The sequence below is a fragment of the Geotrypetes seraphini genome, chromosome 6 (genome assembly GCF_902459505.1).
Source record: "Geotrypetes seraphini chromosome 6, aGeoSer1.1, whole genome shotgun sequence".
NCBI lineage: Eukaryota > Metazoa > Chordata > Amphibia > Gymnophiona > Dermophiidae > Geotrypetes > Geotrypetes seraphini.
This window is the reverse complement of record NC_047089.1, coordinates 37,492,258-37,512,137: the sequence shown is the minus strand read 5'-3', so window position 1 is coordinate 37,512,137 and position 19,880 is coordinate 37,492,258. Positions and strand designations below refer to the sequence as shown.

The window sequence follows — 19,880 nt, the reverse complement described above, 5'->3', positions numbered from 1 at the left end:
CTCAGCCATGTCCTGAGAGGATAGCCTTTGTCACCAAGAAGGGGAGAGAGGAGAGGCTACATAAGTGCCAATGTATCTAATGTTATGGGAGTTGGCACATCACAGGCTTAATATTCCTAGAGGCTCACAGGACTCATTGCACATAGAGGGAGTCTTCTGTGGGGAGTCTTCTGTGGGGAGAGAGCGAGCAGGTTAGTGGATGTAAGTTTGTGGATGTATTGAGCTCACCTAGTAGCCATTCCCTGGTGAACTTTCTACTCTCAAAGCAGTTATAGATGCCATATTGTGACAGAATACAGGCATTGTGCAGACACACATCATTTATGATGTTTGAAGCATTACCAATCACCATTAAAGGAATGATAAGACTTACAATTCCTAATATTGCTGCTTGCCAGTGAAGGGACAGACCTGGAAGTCCCTCAACCAGGAAAGAGGGGTGTCACCCAGAGGGACTTAAAACCAACCTTAATTGCAAGGAACCCTTTTATGCACCGGGGCCTGAGTATATGCATATCTATTGTAGCTAGATAACTAATCAATGATAGTAACAGAGTTCTAAAAGCTTTCTATCCAAGAAAATGAGATAGTAAACCTTTTATATTTTTAAGTGAAAGCTGTCATTTAAACCCCCAGATAATATTCTAGCACACACTTTTCATTAGAAATATTATTCCTCTAGTCACTTTGATGATTTATTGATAAATGGATAACACAAGTTTGACTCATATATATATGTAGGAGCTGACAAACCAATTATTTTCCAGACAGGAATAATTTTGTGGAATTTCACTAATGTGTCTGACTTGTTGCATGCTACTGAGAGGATTATCAGAGAATTAAAACTCTAAAATTGAGAACTGTTTTGAATCAGACTATAAAGAAATATTTCAGTAAATTTCCCTCAAGTCTACTCTTTTTCACCCACATTTTATAGGTTTGGTGACATTTCATCACCTGACATTTCATTGTAGAGACATTTTATCACTGAATCAATTCATATTTTCTGTGACATCACTGTCTGTGTACAGTCTCTTCCTCTGTAAACCGCTCTGAACTGCTTGTGGTATTTGCGGAATACAAAAATAAAGTTGTTATTATTATTATCACTGTGGCCATTTCATCACGTGTGTACTATCTTCGGATCAGCTTTAATTTTTCTTTGGTCTTATTTTTCTATAACATCTAGTATTTTTCTATCACATCTAGTATCTCTTTCCTACTGTCATCAACACTTAAATGATACTAGCTTGTTTATTAAACCCTTCCCTTTTTTTCCTTACTGACTATTATAGTAAATACAGAGATCGCGATTTATCTATTCTTATGTCTCCCTGTCCCTTTAAATTAATGTTCGCTCTTGGCCCTGCCCCTTTTAGTCACATACGTTCTCCCTTCCTATCTCTATGCCCATCATACACATGCGCAGTCTATTTGCATAAAGAGTTTGTGTTTTATCTATTCCTGGGTAACCCTGTCCCTTCAAATTTATATTTTTAATGGCCGCACGACGTTTCTGGCCCTGCCTCTTTTAGTCACTCACTGACGTTCTCCCTTCCTATTTCAAAACCCATGATACACATGCGCATTCTTTAGTTTTTTGGTGTGATTTTTACAGTGGAAGATGCTGTCCCGGTAAGTGTTACCATCTTCATTTGTTTTTTTGGCTTTGCACTATTTTAGTATTTATGTTAAATATATATACTTTTTAGATACAATGTATCTTTTTTTGCTATTTAGTACCGGCAGAGTCGCTGTTTTTCACGCATTTAATCAACTCATTTGCTCATAACAGGTACTCTTGTTGACTCTTCGCATGACTGCATGCATGCTGTTCTTATTTTGGTGTTTATCTAGCACAGTGGTTCTCAACCCTATCCTGGGGACCCCCCAGCCAGTCGGGTTTCAAGATATCCCTAATGAATATGCACAAGAGAGATATGCATATAATGGAAGTGACAGTTATGCAAATCTCTCTCATGCATATTCATTAGGGATATCTTGAAAACCCGATTGGCTGGGGGGTAGGGTTGAGAACCACTGATCTAGCACAATGTGTCTGGCTCGGTCACCGGTGCTCAATATCCTTTTTTAGCATTAAAATACTTTTTTTAGTGTTTAAAACGTTGTCTTTTATCCAAATTTGCTACTCATTACTTTTTAAGTTGTCCAGTATGCTTTAGATTTTATTATATTTAAAGTGCTTCCTTTTTTCTACACTTGCTCATCTTTGTTTATATTTTACTTCAACTGGGTGTCTGCATTTCGCTTTTGCTTTTCTTTGTTCGTCTCTTATCTCTTAGTGCAGTCCTTTACACTTCTCTCTCCGTATTTGCGGGGATGCGGGCAGAACATAGCCGTGAATACCAAAAAACTGCGACTAACTTTTTGCATGTTATTTGCAGTTTTTCAGTAAAATAGACCTGAAAAAGATAATAAACCGTGAATAACTCGACCTGCGATTTGCTCCGTACAATGCCGGGAGCAGTGATTTCCTCCATGAACCACCGAGAGCAGCAATTTCCAATGTGAAACGCTGGATTCAGTGACGAAAATTAGAGGGCGGAATCAGCAGCCGAAAAATCGCGAATAAGCAAATCCGCAGATACGGAAACTGCGAATATGGAGGGAGAAGTATACTTTTATCTGTAGCTTGTTTACTTTCCCTTATAGTAATAGTCCATATTTGAAAGTTCTCTATTGATTATTTGATTATTTTTTTATTTACCTTACGTTTTATGATGTATTCCAGATTATGTATGTATTTTTAAATATGTATGTTTTTCTTGGTCTGTCCATTTTTTACATATTTTTGTGCACATCTGCAATAGGTGGTTTTATATCATTGTTTTAATTTTATACACCATATCTATTTTATTTCCGTTAGTGTTCTCGCAGTCCCCTGAAGAAGGCATCTTTGTATGCCGAAACTGGGATCCTAGTTGGGACTATTCAGACTGACCTGTTTTCACAAAGATAGGTCCTTATTTATAGACTTGTGACTTTCCACAGAAAGATATGATGGATACCAAACCATAAACTGTTATGGCATTTTATGATTTGTATTAATAAAGTAACAGTTGGGTTGTTTTAGGACATCTCGTTTGCCTTTTTTTGTTTAGTTGTATTGCCGTATTTTGAGGCAGATTGCTTCTTGCTCCTTTGGTTTTTCCTGCTGGTCGGCCACCTGAATTTGCTGCTTGGATTTCTTTGACTGCTTTTGGTCACTTTGTGCAAGCCATGACAACTATAAGTCAGTATAAACACAGTATATGTTGTGTTTAACTATACTGTAAATTGCTTTGATTCACTGTATGGAGCAGGGCCAGTACAGAAATAAGAAAACGAAATGAAAATATACCAAAAGATCAAGTTTGCTGTTATGTGAATAATGGCGGTCTGAACCCATTGTTACCCTGCGTCTGGTGCAGTGACCTTTTCTAAAATGCTACAAACCATTAGGGAGCACCATTAAGCTAACAGACTGAGAAAAGCCACACTGAGAAACTTCTCTGAAATGACAACCCTGAGCCACAAGGAAATGTTGAACTTCTATTTATTCTTTTTATTTATTTTAAAAATTTCTATGCCGTCTAAAATCTAAGTTTACATAATAATACTTACACACAAACTAGCTACATACTGTTGGGAAGCAAATAATAATAATAACAGTTTATATACCACAGGACCGTGAAGTTCTATGCGGTTTACAATGCTTAGAAATGTTACAGATTGAGTGAATAAACAGAGTTACAGATTGAATGAACAAACAAAGTACAGATTTAGCGACAGGTGATTCTTGCGCTCGGTTGTTAAGGACTAAGATTGAATGGGTTGGTCTGTGGAGCACTGGATCTAAAAATACTTAAACTTTATTGCAAAGTAACATAAAAATTATGTAGTTGTGGTCAGGACTGTATACCCTGACCCTGTCTGTAATACAGATTTTATATTTTTTGCACTGATGCTCCGTGTGTTCTTCAGCTGAGTTGTATGTTTCAAAGCACCATTAAACTGCGTACAAATCCATGGGGGATGGGAAGAAATTAGATATGAAAAATGAAGTTCTTTTAATAGTAAATATGCAGTTATTATCTTGAACTATGTTGTGTTTTAATTTACAAGGCTAAAGGCTGTATTTCCGATGTTGCATACATCTTTCATTTTCATTTATGTTTTATTAATTTTCAAGCACACCAAAGTAATTAACACACCTATCATGCTATTAAACAAGAAAATAAAACAAAACACCAAAAAAAGAAAGAATTTTAAAAAAGAAAACCCATAAATTTGTGCATGCTCCAAATATCATATCTGTCTATCTATTCATATGCTGAAAACTCTCTCCCTCTTCTTGTGTTGAAATACCTTCAAATGGACAGGTCAAGAAAATTCAGTCTTTCTCTCAGGCTTACTGCAGGGTGCGCTGAGGCATCCCATGGCAGGATTTAAATATGAATGTACTATCCACCTACCAGAAATATTTACAGCTTTTTTTTCTGAGGGGGCATGTCTGGGAGTGGAAAGTGTGCATGTCTATGCTAATCGTTTAGTGGGTCAGTATTAACCGGGGGGAACCCTTACCACCTACAAAATAAGTAGTAATAAGAGCTCATGTGCTAATGGCAACTTTAGCACGTGACCATTTAATGCTGAAAATAGAAAATTGGGCATTTTACCGCAACAGTAAAAATGGCCTTAGGGCCTCTTTTACAAATCCCATAGGGATTTAAAGGGCTTTGGGGCTGTTGCCGTGCGGCAGCCGCTAGCGCAGCTTTGTAAAAGAGGCAGTTAGTGTGTGGGAAAGACCCATGCAAGGGCATTTTTAGCACTGCTTTGTAAAAGGGCCCCTAAATGTTTAATCAGACATTTATGAGGAAATTTCAAGAAGTAAAGACCCTGGGTCTCAAGTAAAAAATCCCCTCTAAATTCTTGCGTTCTAAGACGGACATCAGGATAAACTAGAATTATGACCATGAGAAACAGTTCATGTTTTCTTAGCTCCATCCCCCTCCCCCCCATGCTATGGGAGCTCCATTACTAAAATGCATTAAGATTTGCAGTTAAAGCGGCTTAAAGTGGGATTTTACCACATTAGCTGCAAATCTAACACAGCAATTAGTAGAGGCATGTATACTATATATATTTTTTTTATTCAGAGCATGCATTAATGTTCCCATTAACATGTGGTACATGCACGGAGTTAAAGTAGAAGCCAGTTAGCATTCAGGAAGTATAATGTGCTCATTGGCTCCCATTCCAAACTCAGCTGAGAGAAGTTATCAATCAGCTTTGCTAGACTTCATTCAGCTAGAATTAAAGCTTTATGTTCACTGGTCCTCAGCGGGCCACCACACACTCAAAAATTTTCATTGTGCAGGGCTTTACGCTCCCACTCGTCATTGGAACCAGCACGCATTATCAATTTTTTAAAATATTTTTAAATAACTAAGTGTAAATACTAAAAGTACTTAGCTTTTAGTAAGACGCTGTGCAGGGTTTTTTTTTTTTCCCTTTTACACCGACATGTTTCGCCCATGTGAATCGATGGGCTTTATCAAGGTTCCCACTCCCTCTTAATAACATTCAGCCACCATTGCGTGAAAACGAAATCCAATGGTGGCTGAATGTTATTAAGAGGGAGTGGGAACCTTGATAAAGCCCATCGATTCACACGGGCAAAACATGTCGGTGTAAAAGAAAAACCCCCCCCCCCCTGCACAGCGTCTTACTAAAAGCTAAGTACTTTTAGTATTTACACTTAGTTATTTAAAAATATTTAAAAAAATTGATAATGCGTGCTGGTTCCAATGCCGAGTGGGAGCGTAAAGCCCTGCACAATGAAAATTTTTGAGTGCATGGTGGCCCGCTGAGGACCAGTGAACATAAAGCTTTAATTCTAGCTGAATGAAGTCTAGCAAAGCTGATTGATAACTTCTCTCAGCTGAGTTTGGAATATATGACAGTGTCTTCATTATAATAACCTATCAGAATAGTGCTGGTGTCTACATGTTCCCTACCCATGACATACCCCTTGAATGAAAAATTCAGAAAAATTAAATAATGTGTGATATAACACATTATAATAGGCCAACTACTGCAAAATACCTTAATGTGATTGTGTGTTAGTCTGTTTTCATAAGTGCTTAATGCACTTTAGTAAAAAAACAAACCAACCCTAAGAGGGCAAATAGCGCCGTAATTGACGACTGCCTACAAAAATGACACCATTCGCATGTCAGTCACACTATGGTGCCATTTGCAGAAATGTGGCTCCCATTAAAGGTAAGCACAAGTAATGTACGCCAGAATTTTAAAGGCCTACATTACTGGTGCCTACGATTGATGGAGAATCATGCTTAATGTTGCCTAAGGTCATTTCTGGCCCAAACCATGCCTACTTTGACCTTAGATGCGATTTTGGTGCCCTTTTTATAGGTGCCTGCAGGCGCCTATACTTTTTATTGTGAGATTTTAATTGTTGTTTTAATTGGCACAGTCAACTAGTGTGCTGATTAAACCAATTAAAACAGTTAAGTTAGGCGGGGATAGGGTGCCTACCACAGCCTAACTTATGGCACCATTTGTAGACTCTGCCCCTAACTCTCTGTTGAAGATCCCTTTTAAGGAGGCCTTCAGCAGATCTGTTAATACCTCATACATGATCTGCAGCATCTCTCAAAACATTCTTAATAGTAGTAGAAATATAATACAATTTAACTATTTATGGGCAGATGTAGACTCAAGATACAATATATCAATCATATATTGCTTTAACATTTCTTTGGCCAAAATTAAGTAACAATATGGAAAATAAAAAAAAATTCTAGCATATTCTCTATTAGCAAAGAAATATTAGCTGTCTTTAAGATTTCAACTCTAAAAGGAATAGCTGTGTTTATCAGTTTTGTTATACCAGACTGAGGCTGGTGGCACCTTATAGACTAACCAAATTATTGACATAGCAAGTCTTGTTCTTGAAAGCTCATGCCTCAGTAAATTGGTTAGTCTATAAAATGCCACCTACCTCTCTCACTCTATATTTCAATTCTTCTCCCTTGATTACCCCATTCTGATTCTAAATCAGCATATTTATAAAACACTCTTTCTCAAGAATTTACACAATTGAGCTAAATATCCAGAGATTGACGCCTTCAATTTGGCAACAACTTTGCATATTTTCTACCGTCCATCTCTAGGCGGAGACATTGGTAATGGTCCTTCAAATTCCAAACATATAGAATAAATAACAGGTCGTGTAGATACAGGTGTTGAAGCAGAGGAGGGCTTTAATCTCTGAGGCAGCCTTTATAAAAGTCACTGAAGATATTATTGAATCCAATTCAGAACTTTCTACTGTCTTTTTGTAACATTCATAGGGAAGCGAGTTCAATCTTCTGTTGATTATCTTGATCTCTAGGAGGCAAAACAAGGAAGCCACAATCTTAGTACATTAAAATATAGTTTAATATTTCTGCAAATTTTATAGCCTGTAGTATTTTTTCATCATTGTTTTATATTACGTGCATAAAAACAGTCAAATTCTATTGATTAAGAATAATGATTGTAGGCCTGATTCATCAGGGGTTTTCTCATTCAGTACCTGTAACAGATTTTGATGAATTATGATCTTTAAAGACCATGGTTATATATGAAAAGGGTCTACAGTGCTAAAAATATGTTTGTTACAGTCTCAGATGCAGGCAAGAGAGCTAAACCCCTACTGGAGAGATGGTGGTTCAGGCCTTCCACCAGAGGAGGGTGATGCAACATCAGTTACAAAAGGTAAAACCAAGTTTCATTGGAATAACTGACTCTTTTTAATTTCTTTCTTTTTCCGGGAGATGGGGAGAGAATGTTTTAAGGTAAAGATTTTCCTCAAGTGCTTTATTAATGTACTTGTTTCCTTCTATGGTCTTAGGTTTGGTGGAGTTTTTTTTTAACACTCTTTTTCTACTAGAATATTGTCTTGTCATTTCTCATTGGTGGCTCTGAGTAGTTTGAAATGCAATGTGTTTTACATGAAAGATCTTACAGATACAATGACATTGTCAGTCAATTATAATAATGGGATTACTGTGTTTACTGCAAATTGTATACACCCAGAGCTTGCTGTCTTCAGTGAACCACTGATTTAAGATCAGGCTATGGGCTAAAGGAATGGAATGCTTCCCTGCAGTCTCCCTCTTCTTTTCCAGCGCTTTATCTTCCTGAATGTTCTGACCTTCCTTTCAATGGCAGAGTGAAATTCTCCATTTTAAACTAATTAAAGTAAAAGCAGCATTCTGCTAAGACATGATAAATTGTTGTCAACTCATTTGGTTCCTCTCATTCCATTAAACAGCTTTAAAATATTCAGATACAGAAGGATGTGATTCACATTTCCATAAATTACATTAAGTTTTGTAGTTTGGTAGAAAATATAATTCAAATCTCTGGAAGAAGAAAGATTTAAAGACTTGCTTATTTTCTTTCAGACTGCTATTGAAAGTTATGGCTTACTGTTCAAATTATTTATGTATTTATTATTTTCTTTATTTATGAAAAATATAATATGCAGGACAAAAAGGTCCCCTCAGTGGCTTAGAATAAAAATATTTACAATGTACAACAAAAACAAGCAAAAATGAATGTAAACTTGTTTTTTGCTTCCCTGTGCTGTGTGTTAAGTTGTTTTGGTGCCCGATAATTTCTAGAAAAGGAAAAGAAAATATGCTTATAGATTGTACTTTGCATTGTTAAGTTGTAGTTAATACTTTGCACTAACCCCCTCTTTTACAAAGCTGTGCTAGCGGCTGCCACACGGCAACAGCCATGAAGCCCTTTAAATCTCTCTGGGCTTCGGGGCCGTTACCACGCGGCAGCCGTTAGCACGGCTTTGCAAAAGAGGGGGTAATTTGCAGTTAATATAGATTATTATGGCTTTTGAACCTTTGGCTTAGATAACCAATTTCTCTCACATTTTTTTCAGAACTTGATAACGGGAGTGTAAATTTGCATAAATGTCTAGATGACAAAATGGGATGTTCAAGTTGAAATTTTCAAAATGTCCTCGGTATTTCACAAAAGGCTCACTGAGCCTTTAGTAAAATACATGTAACAATATACAGGGAAATACATCTATATTGTGCAGTATGTCCAGTGGAATGGTAAATCATTTGAGGTGATATACTTACAAGTGCCAGATTCCACAAAACTCTACATACACGAGAATGCAATTAAAGAGTGAAGTTCCAAACCTGAAAATGTTGGCTTTTTGAGATGGGTTTTAAGGCCAGAGAGAAGCACAATTGCTCACTCATTCCTTGACACCTCAGGCCCAAATGGGCAGTTAGCTTCCACTTACAGTATGTGTGATTTGGAGGAGATGTGAATGGTGATGGAGTATTTATTTTTTTGACATGTGTTCTTTCTTTGTAAAATGGGAGCATAAATTTTAAAACTCAATGCATATCACGCCCAGAACATGACCTCTTGAAATCTAGTCACAGGAACATATACAAAGGAAAGTAGGGTTATTGAGATGACTTCGCCAGGAAAGATAAAAAAAAAAAAAAAATCCAAACTATAATCATCTCAACAACCCTTTGTATAAGTTTCTGTGACTGGTTATATAGGGTTGTTTCTTCTTTTTTGTCCTTTTCTCTTGAAATCTATACATGCTGCAGATACATATGTATAAGTAGTAGCTTTTATAAAATTGTTACTTACAAATGTGTACCTATTTACACATTACTTAGCTTTGTACATATGTAAATGCTGCCTAACCTTCTATAACGACTCCATTTTACTGTGTGAGACTTTTGACAAGTGTATTTCCTAGAACATACTTTGTCGTAGTCATTCCTGATTATACACTTAATTCCCTATACACAGCTACACAAACTAACATAAGTGAGCTGTCAGAACAGCAAATTCATATTGTTGAATGAATTTTAATAACTTGCAATTATTGTTTGAAAAAAAATCAAGTGGGAAGATGCATTTAGAAATCTTTTCTCATGTACTGTGTGCATTTTAAATACTGCATACTTGGCTAGTGCTACTTAATATAAGAACATAAGAATTGCTGCTGCTGTGTCAGACCAGTGGTCCATTGTGCCCAGCAGTCCACTCCCACGGTGGCCCCTAGGTCAAAGACCAGTGCCCTAACTGAGACCTGCCCTACTTAATTACTTGTATCAATTAGGAGCACCATGGAATTGATTGGTTATCTTAAAACACAGGCAACACTTGCTAAAACAATTTGAATTTTGTTATTTACAGTGCATTTGTAGTATTGTGTGTTTGGACGTTGCCTCATTTGCTGGGCATCATGAAAACTATAACTTTCCTTTATTATTTGGCAATGCATCTTGATATGGAACACACTCAATGTGTTTTTCTCTTTAGCTTCTTTAGTAGAAGATGGTGGCATGAGCTGGCTGCAGAAATCATATCAGCGCATGAAAGAACAATCTGAGAGAGAGCACCGAGATCTTGATGAAATTATTGCTGCCAGATACGGGGTAAATATAAAAAAGGAGCATTTATGGAAGCAGTACTTTTCCGACTTGCTGTGTTCATCTAGAAATAAGTTCCAGCAAAATTTAGACTCTCAGCAAGAAGGGTGAGCATTCCTAAGGGATAGAAGATATGCTAGCAGGGATAGTTCTTTGACTTTCAAGTTAGAACAGGGGACCTTACAGCTAATTAGCTTTACAGAATCTCCATAATTCTCCAGATTCTGCATAGGTCACCCAAAGCTGAGCACACAGATTTGGGCATAGATTGCAGATCTTTGCATAAACTAATTAGCTTATTAGATGATGACAGTTGATTGTTGGTGATAACAAGTGCTTAATTGGCAGTAATTAGGCGTTACCTGTGGATCTGCCCTATGCACTATTCTATAACATTTCATAGTGGGCAGCCTAAATTTCATAGTGGGCAGCTCCAATGGAGGTGTGGCCATGATAGGAGCATGGGTGAGTCAGAGATATTACTAGAAATTAGGTGCGATGTTAAAGATTGCTTGCATTTGCACGTTTAACTTTCATCAGTTGGGTGCGAGCATTTACATTAGCCTTTGGTAGGTGTAAATGCTTGTGTCCAAAATTAAGTGTGAAATAAATGCTAAGCTAATATTCTGTAAAGGTCATTATCCCAGGACAAGCAGGCAGCATATTCTTTACGCATGGGTGACGTCACCGACGGAGCCCACGGTACGGACCTTTTTACTAGAAAGTTCTAGTTGGCCGCACCGCGCGTGCGCAAGTGCCTTCCCGCCCGACGGAGGAGAGCGTGGTCCCCAGTTTCTTCGTTTCCGCGGAGCGAAGAAGACGTGCGTTTTTCAACTCCGATTGAAATCCTCTTTTTGCCTTCCCGCTCGCGTTCTTTTTTCGTTTTATTTACCTTCGGGTTCTTTTTTCTTTCATTTCCAAAAAAAAAAAAAAAAATATTTTCTTTTTGTTTCGTTTTTTGTCCTTGCCCCGGCGGGGCCTGTTGTCACGATCCAGGCCTCGGGGTTTGATTTTGCGGAGGCCGTGTTTCCATTCATGCCCCCGCAGCCCGGTTTTAAGAAGTGCCAGCGGTGTGCACGCCCGATCTCCCTCACTGACCCATACAATTGGTGTTTACAGTGTTTGGGACCGGAGCATCGGGCGGACTCGTGCACCCGCTGTGCCACTCTTAAAAAACGCACTTTGAAGAATCGCCAAATTCAACAAAGTCTGCTGTTCAGCACCGGCCCGGCTATGGACTCGACTCCTTCAACTGCGGCACCATCGAAGTCGGCACCGACCACCTCGACACCGCCTGACATTACATCGGCGCCACCGGCGCCAGGTAAGCCGGCTAAGAAGCCTTCCACCCTTGAGCGCCCTCCCACCTCGGTGGCGACACCGGCTCTTTCGGCTCCACGCCGAACTAAAAAGCGCTCCGCTCCGATATCGGTGAGTGCCTCGTCATCGGCCTCCTCATCGCCGGAGCGTAGAGCGGCACCCATGGAACCAAAGCAGAAAAAAGTGGTTCCGGTGCCACCCCTGGATGACCGCATTGCGGCCATCCTCCAGGATAAGTTGCAGGAACAACTCCAACAGCAACTTAAACAGCTCTTGCCCTCTATCCTGGCACCGCTGCTTTCGGTACCAGACCGGCCCGAGCCCCACACCGTCCAACCGGTATCCACGCCATCGGTACCTATGGACCCCTCCATGCCCATTCTCTCGGCACCGCATATCCATGCCCATGCCGAGGCCGTCGCTCTGACGACATCCGATCCTCCTCGGGACCGAGCGGAACACCGGTCTTCCCGCGAACCTGACCGGCACCGTTCTTCCCGGGACCGAGACAGACACAGGTCTTCATCCCCCGGTACCGTCTCGGTACGCTCAGGCAAGTCTCGGTCTAAAGCTCATCATACCGAGCCTTCCACTCCAGTCTCTCGACACGCACACACCGATGTCAGAGACCCGGACCTCTGGGAAGAATCTCCCCTCGGTACCGAGGAGGATGCATCGTCGTCGGACGAAGAGCCCTCGGCCCCTGATACCACATCTAAACCTGAGCAAACTTCTTTTTCAAAATTCCTCAGGGAGTTATCGGGGGCCTTATCTTTGCCTCTGGAATCTGACTCCAAGAAATCACAAGCTTTCCTGGAGGCATTAGATTTCGATCAACCTCCTAAGGAGTTCCTGAAGTTACCCGTGCATGACATCCTACGGGAAACTTTTTATAAAAATTGGGAAAACCCATTAACTGTCCCTGGGGCACCCCGTAAACTGGATAGCCTTTACAGGGTTATTCCAATCCCGGGATTTGATAAACTCCAGCTGCCCCATGAATCTCTCCTGGTTGAGTCCACTTTAAAAAAGACTCAAGGCTCCAGTGTATATGCCTCTACCCCTCCTGGCAGGGAGGGCAAAACTATGGACAAGTTTGGCAAGCGGCTCTACCAGAATGCCATGCTTGCCAACAGGGCAAACAATTACTCTTTCCACTTTTCATTCTACCTGAAACATCTGGTAACTCTCCGCCATGCAAAAGTACATGCCGGAGCACAAGGTTCCACTATTCCAGCAGCACATCTCCAGCCTGCTTCAACTTAGAAAATTTATGGTGCGCTCCATCTATGACTCCTTTGAGCTCACCTCTCGTGCATCTGCCATTGCTGTGGCCATGCGCCGCCTGGCCTGGCTCAGGGTCTCTGATCTGGATGTCAACCATCAGGACCGACTAGCCAACGCCCCATGTATGGGAGACGAATTGTTCGGAGAGTCTCTGGATACCACCACACAAAAACTCTCCGCCCATGAGACCAGATGGGATACTCTCATTAAACCAAAGAAGAAGGCCCCTCCTGCTCGGCCTTACAAACCACAGTCTTCATACCAACGCAGGTTCTCCGCTAGGCCGCTTAACCCACCTTCACAGCAACCTAGGCGGGCTCGCCAACAACACAACCAGGCTCGTGCACAGTCTAATCAACCTGCCAAGCCTCTTCCTCCTGCCAAACCTTCTCAGCCCTTTTGACTCCTCTCTCCAGGGCTTAGCCAGTCTTCCACCCTCATTGCCTCTCCCTCAACCAATCGGAGGCAGGCTCCGCATTTTTCTCAGCCGTTGGGAGGTCATCACATCAGACCAGTGGGTCCTCAACATCATCCGCCACGGCTACTCTCTCAACTTCCAGACTCTTCCACCAGACAATCCTCCCGTAGAGTCTGCTTCTCTTTCAACTCAAACCCCCCTCCTCCTGAGGGAGGTCCAATCCCTCCTTCTCCTCAATGCCATCGAAGAAGTACCTCTGGAACAAAGGGGCCGGGGATTCTACTCCCGTTACTTTCTGGTTCCAAAAAAGACAGGAGACCTACGTCCCATTCTCGATCTCAGGGACCTCAACAAATGTCTTGTCAAGGAGAAGTTCAGAATGCTCTCCCTTGCCACGCTTTACCCTCATCTCTCTCAGAACGACTGGCTATGTTCCCTGGACCTCAAAGAGGCCTACACTCACATACCAATCAATCCAGCTTCACGTCGCTACCTAAGATTCCAGGTGCACCATCGCCATTATCAGTACAAAGTGCTACCTTTTGGCCTCGCTTCATCACCCAGGGTGTTCACCAAATGCCTCATTGTGGCGGCGGCCTTCCTCAGGTCTCACAACCTCCAGGTGTTTCCCTACTTGGACGATTGGTTGGTGAAAGCACCTACGTCTCCACTTGTGCTACAAGCCACTCATCATACCATCTCTCTCCTCCACCTCCTGGGGTTCGAGATCAACTACCCCAAGTCGCATCTGCTTCCCACGCAGCGCCTTCAGTTCATTGGAGCAGTTCTCGACACCACACTAATGAGGGCGTTTCTCCCCTCCGACCGTCAGCGGAACCTGCTCCGCCTGTGTCGTCAGGTGCTCCTTCATCACTCCATTTCGGCCAGACAGATGATGGTCCTCCTGGGCCACATGGCCTCGACGGTGCATGTGCTTCCCCTGGCACGCCTCCACCTCAGGACACCTCAATGGACTCTGGCCAACCAATGGTCGCAGACCTCGAATCTTCTTTCTCATCCCATCTCTGTGACATCGTCTCTTCAGCAATCTCTACAATGGTGGTTGAACTCCTCAAATCTTTCCAGGGGCCTTCTTTTTCATCTGCCCCCGCATTCCATGACCATCACCACGGATGCCTCCCCTTATGCATGGGGAGCTCACCTGGGAGACCTACGCACCCAGGGTCTTTGGACCCCGCAGGAGCGTCTTCATCACATCAATTTCCTGGAACTACGAGCCATATTCTATGCTCTCAAGGCCTTCCAGCACCTTCTTTGCCCTCAGGTTCTGCTCCTGTGCACGGACAACCAAGTTGCCATGTACTACATCAACAAACAGGGCGGCACCGGATCTCGCCTCCTTTGTCAGGAGGCTCTTCGCATTTGGACCTGGGCCACGGCCCGCAATCTCTTCCTCAAGGCTGTCTACATCCAGGGCGAACAGAACTCCCTGGCCGACAATCTCAGCCGCATCCTTCAACCTCACGAGTGGACTTTGGATCCTCCCACGCTCCACTCCATCTTTGCTCGCTGGGGCACTCCGCAGGTGGATCTATTCGCAGCTCCTCACAACCATCAGCTGCCCCAGTTCTGCTCCAGACTCTTCTCTCCTCATCGTCTGGCCCCGGATGCATTCCTCCTCGACTGGACGGATCGGTTCCTCTATGCCTTTCCTCCTCTACCTCTGATGTTACGGACTTTATCCAAACTCCGCAGGGACGGAGCCACCATGATCCTCATAGCTCCCCGGTGGCCTCGTCAACACTGGTTCTCCCTCCTGCTTCAGCTCAGCTCCAGGGATCCCATTCCTCTACCTGTGTTTCCTACTCTTCTTACACAGCAACATCAGTCTCTACTACATCCCAATCTGTCTTCGCTCCACCTGACAGCTTGGTTTCTCTCGGGCTGACCTCTTCAGGAAATCTGTCTCAGCCTGTCCGTCTCATTTTGGACGCCTCCAGGAAACCGGCCACCCTCCAATGTTACCATCAGAAGTGGACCAGGTTCTCCTCTTGGTGCCTCCGTCATCATCACAATCCCACCTCTTTAGCGGTGGAAACTGTTCTGGACTACTTGCTCTCCCTGTCCAACGCAGGCCTCAAGTCTACCTCTATCAGAGTCCATCTCAGTGCCATCACGGCATTTCATGAACCTGTCTTAGGAAAACCTCTCACGGCTCACCCTCTGGTTTCCCGATTCATGAGGGGCCTCTTCAACATCAAACCACCTCTGAAGCCTCCTCCGGTCGTCTGGGACCTGAATGTGGTTTTATCTGCCCTCATGAAACCCCCCTTTGAGCCGCTTGCCACAACTTCGCTCAAATTTCTGACATGGAAGGTTCTTTTCCTCATTGCCATCACCTCTGCCAGGAGGGTTAGTGAGCTTCATGCACTGGTTGCCGATCCACCGTTCACTATTTTTCACCATGACAAGGTGGTTCTGCGCACCCATCCAAAGTTCCTTCCAAAGGTGGTCTCAGCTTTTCACCTCAACCAGTCCATTGTGTTGCCTGTTTTCTTCCCGAAACCTCATTCACATCCCGGAGAACAGGCATTGCACAGCCTTGACTGCAAGCGTGCCCTGGCTTACTATCTTGATCGTACAAGGGCTCACCGCTTGTCCCCTCAGCTCTTCCTGACCTTCGACCCGAATCGTTTGGGTCGACCGGTCTCTAAACGGACGCTATCCAACTGGCTTGCAGCTTGCATCGCGTTCTGTTACGCTCGGGCCGGTCTGTCACTAGACGGTGCTGTCACGGCCCACAGGGTAAGAGCTATGGCCGCTTCTGTTGCTTTCCTCCGTTCCACACCCATTGAGGAAATCTGCAAGGCGGCCACCTGGTCCTCAGTTCACACATTCACTACTCACTACTGTCTGGATGCTTTCTCCAGACGGGATGGGCACTTCGGCCAATCTGTACTTCAGAATTTGTTTTCCTAATGGCCAACCATCCCTCCTCCCTCTTTGTTAGCTTGGAGGTCACCCATGCGTAAAGAATATGCTGCCTGCTTGTCCTGGGATAAAGCACAGTTACTTACCGTAACAGGTGTTATCCAGGGACAGCAGGCAGATATTCTTACGACCCACCCACCTCCCCGGGTTGGCTTCTTAGCTGGCTTATACTAACTGGGGACCACGCTCTCCTCCGTCGGGCGGGAAGGCACTCGCGCACGCGCGGTGCGGCCAACTAGAACTTTCTAGTAAAAAGGTCCGTACCGTGGGCTCCGTCGGTGACGTCACCCATGCGTAAAGAATATCTGCCTGCTGTCCCTGGATAACACCTGTTACGGTAAGTAACTGTGCTTTATGCACAGAGGGCTGGATTTTATAAATGATGACTGGTGGCGCCTACATTGTAGATATCACTTGGTGTGGTTGTCGATTAACCTCTAGATGTCCTTTATAAAATCCTGCCTAATGGTGCCTAGGCATGCTTGGTGTTGCTAGGCACTGGTATATTAGCCCAGGTTTTATTTGGCCTTATTTATTGGTGCCTAACTCAAACACCTAGTGATGCCTAAGTCACCCATGCCTATTCTCTGGCCCTAACCACACCTGCTTAGGCATTCTAAGAGATCTGCACCAAACTCTTAATTGTTACTGCTTTGGGTGAATTTCTTCATAAAGGTGGTTAATAAATCCCAATAAATAATTGTAGAGATCCTGAAAACTCAACTTGCTCTAGGGTTCCCAGGACAAGTTTGGGAAACCCTGAATTGCAATAACCTTTTTCTTAAGAATTTTGAAGAAATGTATAACAAATAAAGGAAATTGCAGAGAAAGTTGATAGAAGCTGTTGATTAAGGAATCACATAAACCGGATGAAAATAGTTTAAAGGGTTTTGTCTGAGTCCAAACCAGTGATGATTCACAAGTCACGTTTTTCAGAGGAACCTAGTATTGCAATGTGTTTATATTTGATAGGCATGATTCAAGTATAAATTTTAATGAGCCATCAGAAGCGGCACTCCACTTCATACAAGATACCAAGATTATGTAGCTGAACGCCGCTAAATAGTTAGATTGTGAGCCTTTGGGACAGTTAGGGAATTTCCAAGTACCTATCTTATTTATTTTTATTTATTTTTATTTATTGTATCTTTTAATGCATCATTTTTGTAAACCGCTTAGAAACCTCACGGTTATTAGCGGTATATAAGAATTAAATTAAATTAAACTTATTCATTAGCTCATATACTGAAAGCTTATTAAAGTTATTGTAGGTATAGTTCTTATATCTTTAGGTAACTTATATATTATATTTTATTTTAGATTTTATTCAACTTATCTGTAGAGTCTTGACAAGGTATTAAGCCTATACCCAGATAATCGCTGGGCACAGATTAAAGAATGGCAGCAGGGCATGCTATTCTGATAGACTACTGTCTGACAAATTAGTAATTCGCTAAGAGTGAGCCCTGGATGTATCCAGTTTGCATAAAACCCAGTAATCCATTTGTTATAATTGATTTATGATGTAGTTGTATGTATAAGATATTCATGTAAAACATACTGCATTTCAAACCATTTAAACTTAGGCAAATAACATTAAAGAAAATGTTATTGAGATTACACCAGTTTTAAGAAAAAAGTTAGTAATAACATGAGTCATGAGCATTAATTTAACTAAGTGCCCCTAATGCCCCTCTTATCCCTGGTACCTCAAATATTAAATAAGAGCAATTATCCATCAACATGTTTCCTGAAGAATATTTTTCTGTTGAATAGGGTCTAAAAAGCTAAATCTATTCAACTTATGTATCACCATGGAAGCAATTCTATAGCTGGGTGGCTCTAATTAGTTCTATAATGGATCCTATGTTCTGTTACAGAATAGAAGTGTAACTGGCTATCAATATGCTTAGCATTTTAAGGGCTCGCATAGAGCTGGTGTATGTGCACGCATCTAAGTGCAGAGGGAATGTACATAACTTAAGTTATGCACATGAAAGTTGCCCTGTATCGCATCCGTGTTATCCCTGCACGTCTCACTTGCTCTTATATGCTAAATAAAGTAAGCAGGTGTTTGCAGAATACTGCATTTGTGTGCATAAATGCTAGCATTCTAAACATTTACACACACAGGTTATAGAATTTCCCTTTGTATCACTTAGACATTCAGAATTCACATACATCATCGGTCACAATGAAAGACTGCTTATACTTCCTCCTACTCACCCTCCCTGCCTCTGATACTCTATTGCAGTGTCCCACAAACTTTTTGTAGTTGTAGCACACTAAACTCGGGGCCGCGGCTGCAGGACAATTGGAAATGGTGAGGATATCAATGCGATGACCACACGCATGTGGTTATGTCGACATCTGCACAAGCATAGAGACCCTCCAGACCGGGCCCTGAACCTGCTATCACTACGCTGGTGGGAGGGTGCTGAATGAGAGGCGCTGGCTGACTGACTATAGGATGTGCTTCTCGTAGCGAGAAGCACATCCTGTAAGCAGTCAGCCAGTGCCTGCACCTCTCCTCCTCTCTGATATCTCATGGCATGTCCGGAATCTTGCCATAGCACAAAGTATGCTAGACACTGCTCATATCTATCTCCTCCCCCTGATTCCCCACAAGACATGCATGGGTCTGCAGATGGAGGAAGGAGAAATGTGTTATTGTGTTGGGCTTTTATTGCTTTATCTCCTTTTTCTATATTTAATCCCACTAGCCTTTTTTGTCTGACCTGAGAAATATGAGTCAACAAGTAAGTTGTAGATGATAGCCTTTTTTTGGGACTAACCCAGTCTATCTGTGATTAACTTGAGTTAGTCCAACAAAAGGTAGTTATTATTTCTAGATATTCAAGTGGACTAAGATGGTGACCACAATACTAGCATCACCTGATATAATTGCTCTGCTGCTCTAATAAATGTTTGAATTTCTCTTTAAAGTCATTCATTCTGATATCTATTATATATTGGAAGAAGTAAAATTGTATTCTTTAGTATAGAACATAATACCAAAGCCTTATGTAGTTTTAATATCACCTCTTTCTCTGGCATACACTGATCCTTGATGTTTTATCACATGATATTATTTTGTCATCATTAGGTTATTCTGTGTTTGGCTTCCAAAATTATGGTCTGTATTGTCTGTATTTTAAACATGAAAAAACAAGGCAGAAGGTCTAGATCCAATTTGGAAAAAGGCAAAGAAGCAGTTTTTATTGGTATGTTAAAGCTCCCAGAGATCAAAAACAGTTGCCTGACATAGATTTTGGCAGATTTTAGCGAAACATGGCCATGTCAGGCAACTGTTTTTAATCTCTGGGAGCTTTAATGTACCCATAAAGTATCTCAAACTGTGCCGAAGTACACTAGTGTGCCTCCTGAGATTCCAAGTGTGC

At 42.0% G+C, this 19,880-nt stretch overlaps 1 protein-coding gene across 6 annotated transcripts in view; it reads left to right on the top strand.

Moving 5' to 3' along the window:
- Nucleotides 1-19,880, top strand: part of CWF19L2 (CWF19 like cell cycle control factor 2) — a 348,561-nt gene that overhangs the window by 52,824 nt on the left and 275,857 nt on the right. For all 6 annotated transcript variants that reach the window (XM_033949144.1, XM_033949149.1, XM_033949147.1 and 3 more), the window contains exons 7-8: nucleotides 7,692-7,785; nucleotides 10,393-10,508. In XM_033949144.1, coding sequence (XP_033805035.1) covers nucleotides 7,692-7,785; nucleotides 10,393-10,508 — 210 coding nt within the window. The remainder of the gene's footprint in view (nucleotides 1-7,691; nucleotides 7,786-10,392; nucleotides 10,509-19,880) is intronic.